The sequence below is a fragment of the Agelaius phoeniceus genome, chromosome 6 (genome assembly GCF_051311805.1).
Source record: "Agelaius phoeniceus isolate bAgePho1 chromosome 6, bAgePho1.hap1, whole genome shotgun sequence".
Lineage (NCBI taxonomy): Eukaryota > Metazoa > Chordata > Aves > Passeriformes > Icteridae > Agelaius > Agelaius phoeniceus.
In genome coordinates this window covers 11,612,026-11,629,692 of record NC_135270.1, presented here as the reverse complement: position 1 = coordinate 11,629,692, position 17,667 = coordinate 11,612,026, and the positions used below count along the sequence as shown (strand labels likewise).

The 17,667-nt window shown below is 50.1% G+C and overlaps 1 protein-coding gene across 6 annotated transcripts in view; it reads right to left on the bottom strand.

The window, feature by feature from the left end:
- Window positions 1–1,705: 1,705 nt before the first annotated feature.
- CEND1 (cell cycle exit and neuronal differentiation 1) overlaps window positions 1,706–17,667 on the bottom strand; it is an 18,200-nt gene continuing 2,238 nt past the window's right edge. For 2 of the 6 annotated variants that reach the window (XM_054634142.2, XM_077179793.1), the window contains exon 2: window positions 1,706–9,917. In XM_054634142.2, coding sequence (XP_054490117.2) covers window positions 9,358–9,750 — 393 coding nt within the window. In that variant the 5' untranslated portion in view covers window positions 9,751–9,917 and the 3' untranslated portion in view covers window positions 1,706–9,357. Of the gene's footprint in view, window positions 9,918–10,140; window positions 10,298–13,240; window positions 13,264–17,439; window positions 17,597–17,667 lie in introns of those variants that run through there. The other 4 variants (XR_013182697.1, XM_077179794.1, XM_077179792.1 and 1 more) reach the window with 4 other exon arrangements.

Genomic DNA, 17,667 nt, shown 5'->3' with positions numbered 1-17,667 from the left:
CGAGGGAGGCGGAAAAGCGCGGGAAGCGCTGAGGGGGCGCTGCCGCCGCCGGGAGCTTTGAAAGCCCTCGGGTGTCCCGAGAATCCCGTGGTGCCACGTCCCATCGGCAACTGTCACTGTTTCCTTAGTTCCCCACCTTCGTAAACCTCAGTGTTCCGTTTCTGCGTTTGCATCTGTCATCCCTGTGTGAATTTAATCGGTTTAGCCCTTGCTGGCTGCTGGTGTGTTGCAGACACAATGCAGTTATAAAATGAAAGGTGTAAAATAAAGACAGCGCAATCCTGCTATTGGCTTTATTTGTTTATTGGAAAGGGTTTAATTTCTAGCCTGGTTTCCTAAAGGAAATGTAGCTCATGCCACCTTGTCCGTCTCTTCAATCATCTATCTGTCTCCTTTTCTCTCCAGAGCTGTGTTCTGAGTCCGTAGGCTGGTTAATCTGGATGTTCCTCACCGCTCCAGCTTAGATACCAGAATTTTTTTTTTAAAGGAAAAAAAAGCATCTCATTCAGTTTCACTGGGGAGTATTTCCGGATTTAGTGCCACTCCAGCAGCCTAAGCCTTTATATCACAGAGCATCACATTTATGGTCTTTATTCTCTGCTTGTGACTCCAGTGTTTTTTAAACAAACACAAAGGACAGTGCTGTCCAACCTCTGCTCCATCAGCTCTTCCCATCCTCCCTGCACTGCCCCAGGCACGTGGAATTCCACACACCCTGACTGGGGCCAGTGGGAGAGTCAGGCCCCCATCCATCCCAGCCTCTCACCTCCAGCATTCCCACTCAGAAAATAGGAATTTATTTGATCTTCTGCTCCTGTCAAGACAAACTAAAAACTCGAGGCTCCAGCTGTGTTTCTGCAGCATAGCCCGCAGATGATTACACTTCTGCAGCTGAAGGGTGCCCTTTTTCCTGACCCTGTGGAATTTACAGGATTTTTCTGCCCAGTTCTTAAGAAATTAATTTCCAGAAGCCTGCGGAGTTCCATCGGGACCCTGATTGGAGCTGGTGTAATACAACACCAGCCCTGTGCGGTGACACGTGCTGCCAAAACCCTCCTCCCCTCCAGAGCCTGCAGGGAATCCGTGCACAGGGACCCCAGAGACATCACCCAGGGGATGCTTTGTTTGGGAGGTGTTCCCAGGCCATCTCAGAAACAAAACCAGAAAATCAACAGGAGAAATTTGGCAGGAAAAAGGTCACAGCAAAAGAACTGGGGGTGAAAGCTGGAGACCAGGCTGTGGGATAGGGAACTTCTTGGACCAGAAATGTTTCCCCTGTGTCTCTGGGTAAATCTACGATTCAATTTAGTTCCTATCTGGGAAAAACAATAATCATCCTGCTTTCCCTGGGCAGGCTGGAGTTTATTTGGGGCAGGAACTGCCTTTTCTCACAGTTCTCAGTGGCATCACCTAGAAAACATCGGGCCTTTGGGAAACACAGACATAAAATCCAGGAATCATAGAATTCCTGGTTTGGGTTGGAAGGGGACTTAAAGCTCACCTCGTTCCACCTCTCCCATGGGCAGGGACACCTTCCACTATCCCAGGTTGCTCCAAGCCCCGTGAACCCTGGCCTTGGACGTGTCCAGGGATGGGGGCAGCCACAGTTTTCTCCAGACAACCGCCAGAGGGGGCACAGCAGGTTCCACTCACACCCCCAGGTACACGAAGATGCTCACAGGAGGAATTATACAATCTCTCTATGTGTGTGTATATATATCTATATATAGTTTATTTCTCACAATCCTGGTAAGAGTTACAGGTGTATTTGGGAATCATTTACAGTTTCACAGCATATGGAGTGGCCATACAGCTTGTGATGTGAGTAACATACAGTGTGTAGAGAGCACACGATTCCGACCCATCCACCCACCACTCACACAATGGGTTTCCAAAGCTAATACTAGATTCAGCTACGGAGAAAGCCTGGAAAATGTCAGGGTACAGCGTTGGGTGTCGTACAACACTGTCAGTCACAATGGGACAAGCTAAACTACTTTAAATTTTCAATCTAGTATTTCTAGTCTACCTGCATTATTGCATTTATACGCTTTTTTTGTTTTCAAAGTCAAAGTAAATAGAATACTATATGGGAAAGGAAAAAATTCTTGACTATTTTAGGATTTGAGCTGCAGCCCATACAAAGTGTCCATAGAAGCATAGACAAGATTATAAATTCAACAAGGTATAAATTAGCTGGATAGCTTTGTGTGTAGGTAGGTGTCCATTTCCCTCCAGGAAATGTGTCTAGCAGCATATTGTTTCTGAGAGCAAAAAAATACCCCAAACCTGTATGTTGAACACAGGTAAAGATGTGTAAGTGACAAGCAGGTCTGGTTGTACAGGGAAGAAATCAAGGTGTCACTTGGAAAATTCCTATCGTTTGGAAAACACACTCAGGAGCTGACTCAAAACCCACCGGCGTCGTTGGAAAGGTGCCTGAGGCTTCCAAAGGAACAGCAGGCATTTCAGTCTGACTTCTGAGGGCTTTGGCTCAGTCCCTGGAGAAGTAACAGAATCCAAACAAACCAAAACCAAAATAAAAATCCCCTGTAATCTGACCTTCAATTTCCCTTCCTAAAATTTTAGTTCCTCCACAAACTGATAGGCAACCTGCACTGGAAGAGAGTTGGTTTCCTGGGGAGGTGAAACTGCAATTTTTAAAGGCTTCAGTTGAAACAGTCCTGGGAAAAGGCACCAGGGTTATGAAGGGCTGCTCAAAACTCAGTAAAGCCAATTTATTCCCAAGTTGGTTGGTTGGTTTTTAACCAAACAAAATTGTGTGGCACCCTTCTCATCAGCTTGCCCTAGAAGCTTGGCTGCTTGAAGCAGCCGTGGCACAACCAGGGATATGATGCAGGATGTGACTGTTGGAAAGGTGAATGAAGATTCCTCTTGTCCTGGTGGGAGCTTTGGTGCTGCAGCATCATCACACAGACAGAAAGAACCTATGCATTCAGGCTTGGGATGCTGCACTGGGGCTGAGGAATGGAAAAGTGATGGAACTGTTTGAGAATTGCAAGCTGGGAACAACCAGAAGAGAAATGGGAACAGCCAGTCCAAAGCCTGTTTAACCCAAGTTATGCTTTTCAGCAGAAAAAGTCTACTTAATTTGAAGAGCATCAAAGAGCAGAGGGCACAAGTCCCAGAGTGCTGCATATCTGAGCACACACTGTCCAGAGGAGGGAGCAGAGCTCTAGCACAAGGTAGACCCAAACTCATGAATTTGGAAAGCCAAAGGCTCTGATCTCTCACAGGAATTTGAGGCCTTTTATAGTCAATTGAATGAAATGTGAGTTTTAGAGGCCCGGACACCCCAGAGTTCTCTATCACCCAGTGACACCTGATCAACTCATTGAGATGAGACAATCCTTGCACTTCCTGCACCCTCACCCCTGGCACAAAGCTGATCCTGCCAGGCCAGCAGAAGCACAAGTCCTCAACTTCAAAACTTCTCTTTTCCCTCTGTTTTTGGCTCTCCAGAGGGCTGAGGGAGCTCTGGCTGCAGCCAAGGGCAATGTGTGCTCACAGCATGTCAGCCCCTCTCAAGCAGCCAGAACACCTCACACCTGACTGGCAGGGAAGGACAGGAGGGGACCTTCCTGGGGACTTGTCATCCATCACAAATCCTGTGCTCTCAAAGGTGAGGGCAGATCAAAGCTTCACACATTCCCTGCTGTGACACAGTCTGGGGGCCCAGCACCGCCTGTATTTTTGGGGGACCACCCCAAACCTGCCTTAGACAACTCAAAATCTGCCCCAGCCTTGGGCTATAGAGGTGCCACATCTGCAGAGCTGCCCAGGGAGAAAGTAGGGAAAGAAAAGGGAATACAGTGCAGTGGCCAAAGAAGGAGGAAAGAACAAGCAATGAATCAGATCTGAAAACAATGGAGCCCCGTAGTTTGCAGCAGCTGAAGACCTGGTGTGAACAGACATCCTAGGAATTAAGGAATTTAAAAGGAAATCAGGTTATTGATGGTCTCAAAAAGAAGAGGAAGAAGTCATCATAAACCCACTTTATTCAGTGGATTAAACCCCCTTTGAGGGTTGCTGGATGGGGGCACAGGCTCCAAGGCTTTTTGGGGGTGCCAGCCAAGTGTCAGTCATAAGACTCAAAATGTGCCAACAAATCCTCAGCATCAGCAGATTTCTCCCCAGAAGAGTAAAGGACGAAATACCTCCAGTGTAAATAGTAGGAAATATTCCCAATTCCAATGTCCTGCAGGGAGAATTTACTGGAATACAGAACCTTTGCTCCAGATCAAAGCCAATTCCTCTTTGTGGTGGGAAGTGCTCAACCTGTGCAGCAGAACTGCAGCCAGGTCATGAACATCATGTGATGCTTCTTCCTCTCCCAGCTTTGTGGTGAAGGGTATGACACCACAACAAGGCCTGGGAAGGGAATTGGCATTCCTGCTCCAGCATGGAGGATGGACCAGGAGGATGGAAGTGCAAGCAGGCTGCATTTGCAGTCCTTGTCATAACGTGAAAAGAGAACACAGCCCCTCCTGATGTCCTGGCAATTCCCCTGAATCATGCAAAGTTGGTTATAGAAGAGTTCAGGTATTTTTCTAACCCTTTAACATTGCTCAGAGCCAGCAGGAAATCATCTGGAAAACGCAATTAGCAGAGGTTAATTTGCATGGCACCAGAGCTCGTCATTTTTGCCTTCTCCTGAGGAAAGAAAAAGGGGGAAGAGGATATAAAAGTTAGCATGTCCTTACCAAAGCTATTAAGATAATTAAATAGTTCTTTTTCTCTCCACTTCTCTGCTCTGTTCCTTGCACCCTCACAGAATCTTCACCAAATTGAAGCTTTCCATGGAGCTGATTGAAATTCCAATAATTTCACCTTTCAAACATATTTTTTTCATTGCCTTCCTTTTTTGGTTTACTTCTCAAAGAATCATTTTCCTCTTCAATCTTCAGCACTGTTATTTTCAACCAATTCTAAGAATAGTTAGAAGGCCGCTGAATTCTAAACCCCAGTAGCATTTCCAGAAAAAGTAAGGAATATTTTAAGGCATAAATCATTTCTCACCAGCTCCAGGGGCTTTTTGGTTGCACTGCTGTTGTTCATACACAAATCCTGATGCCAGTACAAGCAGGGCTGCCTCAGAGAAGAGACTTCCCTTATGCTCAGTCTAAGGAACGTTTGTGTCAATTGAAAAGTAAATCTGCAACTGAGATGATTTTATGATGACCTGTGATCATATCCCTGGTGCCAACAAGAACTCAAAGGCCAAAGCATGGTGAAGCCAGTGGAAAAATTCCCCTTGCTTTTAGTATTCTATGGCTCAGCCTTCAAACTCTAGTCCATCAGAGACACAAATGGATGTTTAGTTTATCACCCAGCCCCCTAAGAAATGCTTCAGGGCAAGTGACTGTTGAGTGCTTTAAGGGAGCCCCAGGCAAACAGGAATGCATTCTTACCCTTGCCAAAATGCTGCTGCACAATCCCCTGGCTGCCAGATTTGTTTTCATCCTGCTGCAGCACTGTTAGGAATAACAGGACTTATCTACAGGGTATTAAATCAGTAGGAAGAGGAAGCAGAAGCATAATCCATTTCATCTCTCTTAAAATAGAAGCAGCAAAAACCTTCTACTGAGTTGTCCAAGACAGCAAAATGACATCTTTATATTCAACTAAAATTTATGATTCCCTAAAAAGAGATTGAGATCGGGTGCAGTGATTCAATCGAGAGTTTTGGTGATAAGCTGAAAGGTCTGAAACCAGTTTTGCCAATATTTAATTTATCGACTTGATCAAAAGAGTAAACTAGCAATCTAGATCTCTTCAAACCCCAAGCACAGACTCTGATTAGTTTTAAGTGTTAATTCACTCTCCCCACGGAGATGTCACTGGAAGGACTTCATACCACAAAAACCACACAAAGAAGGACATCAAGCAAATAACGGCGTGTGCTCAGTACGAGAAAAGACAACTATTTATTTAGCACAGCGAGGTCAGTCATTAAAGCCTTCTGCTTCCACAGCTTTGGGGCTGAGAGAGGGGCATTTGCTCCCTGGACAGTTTTGGCTCAGAACAAAAGCACTGCACAGCCTGGCACAGGAAGGCAGGACAGGAGCTGTTTGCAAGTCAGGGCTGCGGCGCGCTGTGGCATCTACGCTGGATCTGCCCGGCTCAACACTGGAGCCACGCTTGGAAAAGCACTACAGCACAGTCCAGGAGAGTCTAAAAGCGCCTCATTTTAAAGCAAAGAGCCCAAAGGACTGCCTGGGGGGGAGCAGGGGCTCGGGGCTCCGAGCACACCACACACTCAGCACTTCACCAGCCAGACATCCCTTGCACTGAGGAGAAACCAGGACTGGAAAGGAATTCAGGAGCTGCATGGCATGGTGGGAATGGCACAGAAAAGACATCATGGACACTTGGTGTGAATGCAGGGAACGAAGGAAGGGGCATCTCCAGCTTGGATTCTCTCCCCCTCCCAGACTGCAGCAATGCAACACAGAGGTTTGTACACACACACATACACACACAGAGGATGTGCTTCAAGGCACACACACACACAGACAGGTGTTTTCCAAACCACACTGCCAAAGAGGTGGGTTCCAGGTGCTGAACCTCTACAGCAGACTGATCACAGTAAGTGGGAAATCTCTTGGGAACAGGACAGACCTCGTTCAAAAACCCCTGACAAACAGAACATACTAGGCTGGCCGAGCAGGGAGGGCTCGAATGAGCGCCGTGCCTGATGAGGAGCTGCAGCCCCATCACCACCTCTCTGGGGTTTCTGGATGAAATTGGTGGCCTTGCATCCGAGTGCTCTAAGGGCAGGCAGGGTTTGGAGATGGAGAAAAGGTTAAGGCCATTGGCTGAGAACTGTTTTTCCCCTGTTCTGTTGCCAAAGGTGAAGACAGGGAAATAAAAACATTTTAGAAAGGAAAATTCTAAAATTTTAGAAGATTAAAATTTTAGAGAGAGACTCGAGTGGAGCAGGTGCTTCACTTTCCTCCTCTGATCTATCTATGCTGGTCAGGGCAGAATAGATAGATGCTGTGCCTGATGTCACACACTGCTGAAAACAATCCTAGGCCAGAGCTGAGAGGGAGGGAGGGGACAGGAAAGGTGGAAACATCTCTTGAAAACAGAAGTCACTATCTGAAAATCACTACCTTACATGGCAAAACATGAACCAGAGCAGGAGGGGTTGACTTCCTTCTGAGCAACGTTAGCAAAACTCCTTGTGAAAATTTCCCTGCAAAGTTGTGCTGCTGAGAGGGGAGGAAAACCCTCCTGCTTCTAACCCTTCCCCAGGCTATTAGTGACACACTGCTGCTGGGAACACATCCACAGCTCATGCCAAGAGTGTTTTAGGCTACCAGGATCTCACCTGGAGCTGTAGCCCTGCTTCCAAAACTCCTGCGAGCCCAACACGCCTGCTCCTGTCTCTCTGCTGGCAAAGGTGGAGGCATCAACTTCCATCTGCACCAGAACATAGTGTCTGACATTCCCAGAGGCCACACACCTTTGGGAATATTTTCTGAGCTCACCACAGGAGTAGCCATGCATTCCAAGACCATGTGCATTCAGCAGGTCAGATTTGGAGGTAAATAAGACAGACTCGAGCCAAGAGCAGAATTGCCAGGTCAGGTTATACCCCCACACCATCCCATCCAGGGACTGTGCCAGAGGCAGACACTGCATAGGCAGCACCTGAGGAATGAATGCACACCCCCCTCTATCCCTGCAGCCCCTGAATCCATCCATCCATCCATCCATCCATCCATCCATCCATCCATCCATCCATCCCAGTTAAAGGTGCACGATGGGCTCTGTAACAGAGCTCACCCCGCTGTGTCACAGCCCCTTTCTAATCCATCACTCCTGCCCTGCCCGTGGGCTGTGGCCACTGCCAAGCTCCCACTGGACCTCATCTAACCTCTGATCCCACTTCAACCCAAAACATAAGGGGTTTTTGTAACACTGTTTTGCAGCAGCCAACAGAAGCCTAATGGAAGCTTTCAGAGGCAGAGCTCCTCACCCCTTGCTGTTTAGTGCTGAGCACTGGCCAAAGCTCTAAACACCCTCTCTCCTCCCCCTCACAAGGTCTGGCTTTAGAGCCAAGGTACTCACCCATGAAATCAGGCTGCTCCTGAGGGCTGGGAATTTGTTTCCATTTCCAAAATGTGGACGAGTTACAATTCCCTGCTACTACTGTCACAAGAGGGAGGCAAGAAATCCACCCAGGACAGACTCCAGTGCCCTTGAAGGGGATTCCCTGGTATAAAGCAGGTAGGTTAGTGTTATTCTCATGGGGTCCCAGGTCCTCTCTGCCCTAACACCAGCTCATGTCTCCCCCTTTTCCTGTCATCCCATGTGCTGAGAGACCACAGCCTTCAGTGGGGAAAAAAAATCCAGTGAAAGGCCTTATCCAAAGCCCAAAAAAATGAACCCAAATAGTCCAGCCAACCTCAAGGGAGCTTGGACTGAGCTCACAGCACTCTGCAAAGCCCAGCCTAACTTTAGGAAATACTAGATCCAAAACAAAGTCTCTCTATTCCAAACGCTGCCCACGTGACCCTGGTGAGCCCTGGGATCCTGAAGGCTGCAATGAGACTTCTCTGGGCCACAGCACAGCCCCTCTGGTCACTGTCCCGCTGGCAGCTCAGCCAGAGGAGTGACCTGATGTGACATCCCAGGTTCACACTGGGCTCTGCCACGCCGCAGCCGCCCTGGTTCCTCCGGAGCACTTCCCAGGTGTTCCAAGGTGGGATGATGAGGGGCAGATGCACAGACACCAATTAGGGATCGCCCGTGGCTGTTGGGTCAGGGAACTGCCTCTTCCCTGCCACTGCCCCTGTGCTTCCCTTGTCCTGGGAGGGGGCTGGAAAAACACCCCCAGCCCAGCATGACAGGAGAGCTGGGCCTTAGCACTCCCCTTCCATCTTCTTTACCACAGCCCAAGTTAAAACAGAACCAAACAGAAACCAAAACACAAACTGGGACTCCAAATGGGACGTAGAACACTTTGGACTTGAAAACGGGACTGCAAGGGGGGGGAGGGGGGGGTGTCTCCCAGGGAGGACAGCAGGGGAGGGGAGGGGACACCGTCATTTACACCGATCAGGAGAAGCTGTAATCTATACACAGCGGTATAAGCCAAGATATATTACATGAAAGAACACACTGAGTGCATGGAGTTACCCACAGCGGGTCAGACTGGCACAGTCGTCTTGAACAAGACCCTGGAGTTGCAGTTGGTGTTTGTTGTTGGCCTATCTAGCTCGCTCTCTATATATATAGCTATGTATAGAATTTCTCTGCATGCATTTGTCTCAAAAGGAGCTGTACAGCTGGGCTGGGTTTCTCATCCCCACCCCTTCTCGGTCTTCATTTTTTCCGGGCTAGGAATGCCACTCCCACAATCACAGCCAGCGCAGCCACCGCCACTCCTCCGACGATGATCAAGGGCTTCATGTTGTCGAAGAAGCTGCCCGGGGACTCCTCGGAGCTGTTTCCCTTGTGGTCAGAGTCAGGGGACTGCCCGCTGGCCTCCTGCGTCTCCGTGCCGGCGGCGCTGGGCTTCAGGTTGCTGTGGTTGTTGGCGATGGCGGTGTCACCTCCTGCCTTCTTGGTGGCCGTGGCAGGAGCAGGCTGCTCTTTGGGGGCCTCCTTCTTGTCTGCATTCGTGGCAGGCCCGGGGTTGGGCTTTTCCGGCTTCCCGGAGCTGGCGGCCTTGGCATCGGGTTTGTTTCCGCTTCGGACGTTGCCTTTGGAATCCATCCTAGGGGTGCTGTGGGCAGCGGCTGGATTCGTGGGGCTATCCCAGCTCTTCTCCCTCACCCAGCTGCTGCAGGAAGCAGAGAAGCCACCCGAGCTCAAGGCCTGGGAGAGGCTGTCTTGGGATGCTTGTTATTCTGGTGGTGTCCTATCTGGACATGGTACAGCACCTGGAGTGGGAAGCAGAACAAGGAGAGGTGAGTGACAGGGCAGAGCAAGCCAGTGTTGCTCTGCCTGGAGGTGACGGAGGAGGACAGAAAGGAAGACTGGAAAACTGTTGACTCCTTCTTTCAGAACTGTGAACTCCATTCAAAGCATTTGCTACAAGCTCTGTGCCTGTAACAATCACAGAAGCAGAGAACGGCCTGGGTTGGAAGGGACCTTAAAACTCACCTTGATCATGCCACAGGCAGGGACACCTTCCACTGGATCAGATGGCTCCAATCCCTGTACAGCCTGGCCTTGGACATTTCCAGGGATGGGGCAGCCACAGCTTCTCTGGTCAGTGTGTGCCAGGGCCTCAGCACCCTCACAGGGAAGGATTTTTTTCCTAATATCGAACAGGAACATTAAACAAATTGGACTGACTGTCATCTATGGCTGCCACTTCTGGGCATCCATAGTGAAGTCCATCCTGGCTGTGTGCGTGAGGCCATTTGTGAGTGATGACAAACTCACATCCAACCAAATAAACCTTACTTTGCCTTTGCTCACTCTTTCAAACCCTTCTGGGTGAGGAGAGAACACTGTGTTCCATGGGAAAGCAGATGGATAGATCCTTCCTGCCTGTCTCACCCTCCACCCTCCCCTTTTGCAGCACTATCCCAAGGTCCACCTAGGAAGCAGTTAAAATGTGATCTTGTGTGATACTCCCCCTCCAGATGGGTACTGCAGGAAAAGCAGCATTAGTTTCTCAGTTCTCACAGACAGCAGAGATAAAAGGATTATTTCATCATTTTGGTAGAGCAACAGCAAAACAAAGTGCCAGATCCTCAGCTGGTGCAAAACAGAGAATTGATTGCATGGATTTACTGCAGAGCTGGATCTCTTGGTGATAGAGACATGTCACTCCTGTCATCTCCTTTCAGGGTTTGCTGGACTTGCCCATGGAGCCAAACAGGATGCTGGTGACCATCTGGGGCTATCTTCCCCAGGGAACTGGTGGAAGCAGTGAACAGCACTGCTGCACCACGGGAATTCAGCAAAGGGACAAAGTGGGCTTTGAGGGGATGAAAAATTTGTACCACAACAACCTCACCCCACAAAGCTGGCAGGGCAGGGTGAGCTGAGGATGGAGCTCCTGTGGCTGCACATTCATGTGATGGGAGGAGAGGACAATGCACTGGGCATTTTGCCAGCAGGCGCTGGCAGTTCAGCACCACATCAGCCCCAAGCTCGGGAAATAAAGAGTAACCAGGATCCGAGCTGCTGGCTCCCTGCTGACCTTCAGGGCTGCCAGGAACCTGCCAGGAGCTTTCTGCCTGCTAAGTGAAACCAGAGCTCATTGTCTGGATCAAGAGCTGAAGAGGCTCCTCAAAAACCTCAGCCAGCCAAGGTTCCTTCCACAGCGGCTCAGAGGGCAGATCACTCCTCTAATGGCAGGAACAAGGTCCCAGGACTGCACCAATGATCTGTGCTGCTGACTCTTCTGGGAAAGAGGCTGACAAACATGGCGCTTTCATATCCATTTAGGAAGGAGGAAATCTCAAAGAGGTGAGAGGTCTGGGACTAGAGCAAAGCTGAGCAACACCTTATGGCTCCTAAGTGTAAGATGGAAACACCTCCCTCTCCTGCTCTCCCTTGCCAGCCATTGCTTGGTGGCCACCAGTCGGCTAGAGCAGACTGAGGGAATTGCAGCACCAAAATCCTGGAATTCCACAACTCTCACAGAATATCCTAAGCTGGAAGGGACACACAAGGATCTTCCAGCCCAGCTCCTCACGCTGCAGTAGGCCTGGTGACCATAAAACCCTGTATTTGTCATTGACTGCAGCATTCCCTAGTTTGGGAAACTAAACCCTTTTGGAAAGCCCAAACTGTGCCTCCCTCACAGCTTGCTGAGTGTGTATCAGACATTTGGGCATCCTGTACCATACAAACACCACCCCAGATGCTCCCCCAGCTTCAGACCTCACTGTGGCTTGGGGCGTGGGAGGGAAACAAGGGCCTGGCCAAGTGCAAGAATATTTTCCTCCCAGTGCTCATTCTGTGATATTTCTGTAGATACCACCTGCCTCACCTTTTCCTGTGCTTCTAGAGAGCATCCATAGTGCTCTGTCAGCACAAGTCCTACATAAATCCAGAGCTGAGGCTGCACACAGTCACTCCCAGGACTCTGCTCCTCTGGTTTGGGACCAATTTATCCTTTTTTTTTTTTTTTTTTTTTTTTTCAATCTGGCACAATGATACACAAAGAAATAGTAAGTGGAGCCCACAATTGAAATGGGCTCAGAGGTTAAAGCAGGGAGGGTCAGATTAATTGTGGCATAAATATTAATTTACCTTCTTTGTCACTTTGATATCAGTTAACTGGGCCACTCACACACTCTGACATTCGTGTGGTTACAGCACATGGACCAAGCATTAAACTTCTGCTCTTTCCCTAGGAAAATCATGTACAGCCTATGGAGATTGTGAGGTAAAACGTGATCTTGTGTGATACTCCCCCTCCAGATGGGTACTGCAGGAAAAGCAGCATTAGTTTCTCAGTTCTCACAGATAGCAGAGATAAAAGGATTATTTCTACCAGCATTTTGGTAGAGCAACAGCAAAACAAAGTGCCAGATCCTCAGCTGGTGCAAATCAGGGAGGGCAAACTCACCTTCTTGCTGAGAAATGGGGACCCTGCACAGCCAGGCACCTCAAGGTTTATCCACACCCCTCACTGCTCCAGATTCCTGGGGGCACAAAAGCTGGTTTTGCTTGGAGCCATGGAGGCAGGAGCTTTGTCCTGCTGCCATGCCCTGCATTGCCACAAACAGAATTTCCTGATTCTAAGTGCATTTCCACTAAAAGCAACACAAACCCATCACACAGCTTAGAAAAGGTTTTAAAAGATGCAGAAACCAAACTAAGCCAAAAATCAATATCAGCATTTCTTAAGTGCCTGCATAAAGGGCTTTTGCCTGTGGTTTTCCATCACTGCAAGTAGCCACAGGATCACCCAGCACCTCTCCAGACCCTCTGGCCTGGCTCCTCTCTGGCTCCTGGGTACCCTTAGCAGCACATCCTCTTCCATCCCAGTACTTAACCCTCTTCTATGTGCTCTTCGCTCCTACCTTGGGAATCGTCACTCCTCTCCATCCTGTACTTCCAAGGGCATGACCATGGGCTCATCTTTAAGCACCTCTGTCTCTCCCAGACTGAAGAAAGAAGTGCTTTCCTCATTTCAAAAAACTAAGCCTGCATGTGAGGGTTCCCCCTATTCCTTTGTCTCCTCCTCTTCCCTCATTCCATCACACCAAGTTTTTCTCTAATGACACATTTTTCCTACCTTTGCTTTCTTCTTTATAGCTCCTCACATCTTTTTATTCCTCCCTTTTCTCTTGTCAGCTGCTGTCTCTGCCTGTCTACCCATTCCTCCCCCTTCATCTCCCTCTCTGCCTCCTACACAGGCAGCAGCACTTGGGAATAAGATTTTGTGGGAGACAGGCTTCATTCCCTCCCTTTTCCCTGCTCCACACTATTTCTCTTAAACAATCAGTGCCCTTTCTGGAAGGTTCTCATTTCCAGCAGCTAACCAGCTCTTTCCCAGGCAGGGAAGAGGGAACTGGTGTAATAAAACCAGGGATGATCAAGGAGAAAAAGGAAAAGGAAAGCCTTCCAAATTGCTGCTGCTGCAAAGATTGGCACACAAACGCCACAGCTCCCCTGGGATGCTCTCAAGGTCAGTGCAGTCAGACTCACCCAGTGCAACAAGCTGCCCTCCACTGGAGCAACAGGCCAGCAGAGGAGCAGCTTCCCTTGGCTCCCTGAAGGGCACTTTCCTGCCTCAAATCCCAGCAAATCACCAAACACATCTATTCATCTGTCTCCTGCGTGCACAGATGAAAGCTGCATCAATCCTGCACCGAGCGCAGCGGATGAGTCATTGCTGAGCTGAGCCACAGCACAGCTCCATCAGCATGGCCCCTTCCCTCTGCAGGGACCCATCCCAGCTCCAAATCTGTGCCACAGCACAGCTCCATCAGCATGGCCCCTTCCCTCTGCAGGGACCAGCCCCATCCCAGCTCCAAATCTGTGCCACAGCACAGCTCCATCAGCATGGCCCCTTCCCTCTGCAGGGACCCATCCCAGCTCCAAATCTGTGCCACAGCACAGCTCCATCAGCATGGCCCCTTCCCTCTGCAGGGACCCATCCCAGCTCCAAATCTGTGCCACAGCACAGCTCCATCAGCATGGCCCCTTCCCTCTGCAGGGACCCATCTCAGCTCCAAATCTGTGCCACAGCACAGCTCCATCAGCATGGCCCCTTCCCTCTGCAGGGACCAGCCCCATCCCAGCTCCAAATCTGTGCCACAGCACAGCTCCATCAGCATGGCCCCTTCCCTCTGCAGGGATGCATCCCATCTCCAAATCCCCTCATCCTCCCCTGCTGCTTCCATTTGGAAGGAAAACTCAGTCACTTTGCAAGAGCGAGGAGCTGCTCCAGGGTGTGGGTCTGGGGTGCAGTGGGAAGCTCATCCCCAGGGTTTTTCCCTCTGTCATGAAAAGCAACCCATTTCCATCAGGTCCTCAACTGCCACACTGAGACTGGCAGCAAGGAAGGATTTAACAGCACAGTGGGGTTATGTACCAGGATTTATCCTGCAACAAAGGTCCATCCCTGCACTCCAGGTGTCCTCCAGCTGGAAACATCCATCTTGGAAACAGCTACTGACCACATCTGACCTGGAGCAATGCTGTGAAGAAAGAGCCAGAGACGGCAGGAAAAATCTTCAAATCCTCCCCCTCATCCCCTAATCTGCTCCTCCTTTCTTTATCACTCCTGCCTGTCTGGAAGCAAGGCAGTCATCCCCTCATGCACAGGACAGACAGACACTTGCCCTCCCTAAGGAAACAGCAGCTGGCACCAAAGGTGGCTCTGGAGCAGCAGAGGGAGCTCCTTTCCCAGCACTCTCACAATCCCACTCTCCTCCATCTTCTCATCTAACCCCCAAGGAATGCAGCCTGGACCGCTCTGTCCTCTGGGACGTGTCCTCAGGGGTCTGTGCCTGTCCCCTCTGCCACACGTGGAGTGATCTGTCAGGGCTGGAAGGATTTGTGTCCAGTCCCCTCCTGAAACTGAGCATCATTTCTGGTGCTTCAACTCCCCATTCCCAATGGGGAAAACCAGCATTTCTCCCTTTCTCTGAGCTGCTGGGGGAACAAATGTGTTAAAGGCAGGGAGATACCAAGCAAGCACCCAGGAGAAGGTCAGCAGAGTAGTGACTAAGCCATTCCCCATGCCCAAGAAGTGCAGCGAAGAGGGATGAGGTAATGCACCGCCTCTGATATTACCATAAATATTAAAGCAGCTTTACATAAGGAGCTTGTGTTCTCTCAGCTGCCATGGGCAGCTCCCCAAGGAGGATTTTTAGCTCCCTTCCAGGCTATTTCAGCCCCCAGCTCCTGACGCAACGCACGGCAAACGTGACACAACGCAACGCAAACCCCACGCCAGCAGAGTCACTTGTCACAGACGCTTCTGAACAGCCTCAGTGCTGCACAGCCAGGGACAGACTGTACAGGAGCCTGCTGTGCTTCCCAGCCCTCCCAAATCCAACCCTCAGAGACAGCAGCACCCAGTCACAGCACACACTGCTGACCCACTTCACTCTGATGAGATATTTATGAATCCTTTTCCCAATCTGTTGTTTGTTACTCCCCACATCCCTCCCCCAATCCCTGGATTAAACATTTCCCTCTCAAACAAGCCCTTTGAATCTTGTTATGGAGAGTGTCAGATGCTGGAAGTATTTTAGCAGTGGCAGCAGCTTCAAATTGCTGCCACGGGGGGAGATCTGCCAGCCAAGCCTCTGCTCCATGGCTGCGGCAATTCCTGCAGCTGCTCAGAGCCCCAGCGTGCTCCTCACTGGTTCAGCTGGTGCTGGCAGTGCCCAAAAATCTGTACCCACAACCCCCACAGCCCCCAGAGCATGGCCAGGTCCCCCCTTCCCACTCCCAGCGCCACCAAGCCATGTCCCCTCTCTCCAGGCTGGGCAAGGCATCCACCTTCAGAGATTGGGTTGTACCTGGCACCAAGGTGAGGTCAGGGAACAGGACAGGTTCCTGTAGCCCAGTAAAGGCAGCTTTGCCCTCCATTTGCAAAGGGAAGGGCTCTGGGATGCAGATCCTGGGCCACCAGCTGCACAGAGGTGTGACACCATTACCAGTGTCCTCTCAGGAGGCTGCCCAGCCATGCTGCCCACACAGGTGACACAGCACTTCAGTCTCCCCACCAGAAAGAGCCCAGGAACAGGACATATATGGTCTTTTTCTACACCACAACCTCTGCAGATGACAAGCTCTGAGCTGAGCGTCACCTCTGCAAACCACACACATCCTGTCCCCAAAGAGCTCCTGGGATGGATGTGGCAGACATTTTATTCTCTGAGAGATGGAGGCAGCATTGCAGACACACCACACTCCTACCAGGGGCTCAACCTGTGTTCTTTTGGAGGGGTTTAACCCCAAACACAGCTCCAACCCACCCTGGTAAGAATCCCTGTTTGTATACAGCCACGTGCACAGCAAAAACCAGGCGCTGCCGAGCAGCCGTGGGAGAGAGGAGATTTTGTCTCCAGCCACGTGCTCCGACTGACTCCCTAGGGGTGGGCACTGAGTCACAGCTGGCACGGCCCTGGCCTGCTGTTAGCAGGAGAAGTCACACCTGGGAAGGCCCCTCAAGTGCCACCAGCCTCCCCCATACAGCTTGCACTCTCAGACACATCTTACAGCAAAATAATTTCTAGAATTCAACAGAATCTGGAAATATGTAGCTGAGGCTGGGTTGGAAATACCCTGCTGCAAAGCCTGGCTCCTCAGGGTCCCAGCACAGTCTGCAAGCTCTTAAAACAGAGTTCAGAGCACCTCAATTTGCTGTGCTAATCTCACTTTAATCTTGGGTTTGAACTTCTCTCAGACACAAAATCAATTTCTCTTTTCCCCTGTATAGTTTCAGTTTTTTGTCGCAGAGCAAAACTGTCGCTTTTACCGTTAAAAAACCACGAGGTGTTAGATCTTGAGCCTCTCCCTTGGCAGGGCTGGGCGTCCCTCACCCCAAAACAGAAATTCAGGGCACAAAGGAAAGGCTTCTCAGTTATTTGTCAGGACACTGGATCAAAGCACTGGAACAATAATGGGGAAGATTTTGGGAGACACTGCAGCAACAGGAATCTTGGAGCCTTAACCCATGACACCTCACAGGGATCTGGGTGCATCCTGAACCCTACCCTGAGCAACTCCTCCTGTTTTGACTTTTGCAAACATACTCAGTTCATTTCTTTATAATGTTTTTCCAGCCCTCCCAGAGCCAAAAATTCGATTCCAGCAACACCCTGGCTGGGGCCATGGGGCTTGTCTTGGTTTCCTGCTCAGCTCTGGGCCTGTGGTGCCAGCTCAGGGATAATGTGACAGGGTCAGCAAACATTCCCTGCCTCTTGGAAAATGGTGAACACCCATTCCTTCCCACCACAAAGCCCTGCTCCTTACCCCAGGCCTGCCAGGACTTGGGAAAAGCCTTTGGGAAGAGGGCAGATGCTTCCAAATTGGGGTGCTGCTCCCCAAGCAGCCACAAGCCAGTCCCCAGCTTCAGGAGGCTGATTCCCTTTCTGACGGAACTTGCTGTTAAGGCATCTTCTTCCCAGTCCTGCATCCCAAATTCAATATCCACAAGCAAAAAAGGATGAGGGATATATGTGACACAGTGAAATAGCCCCA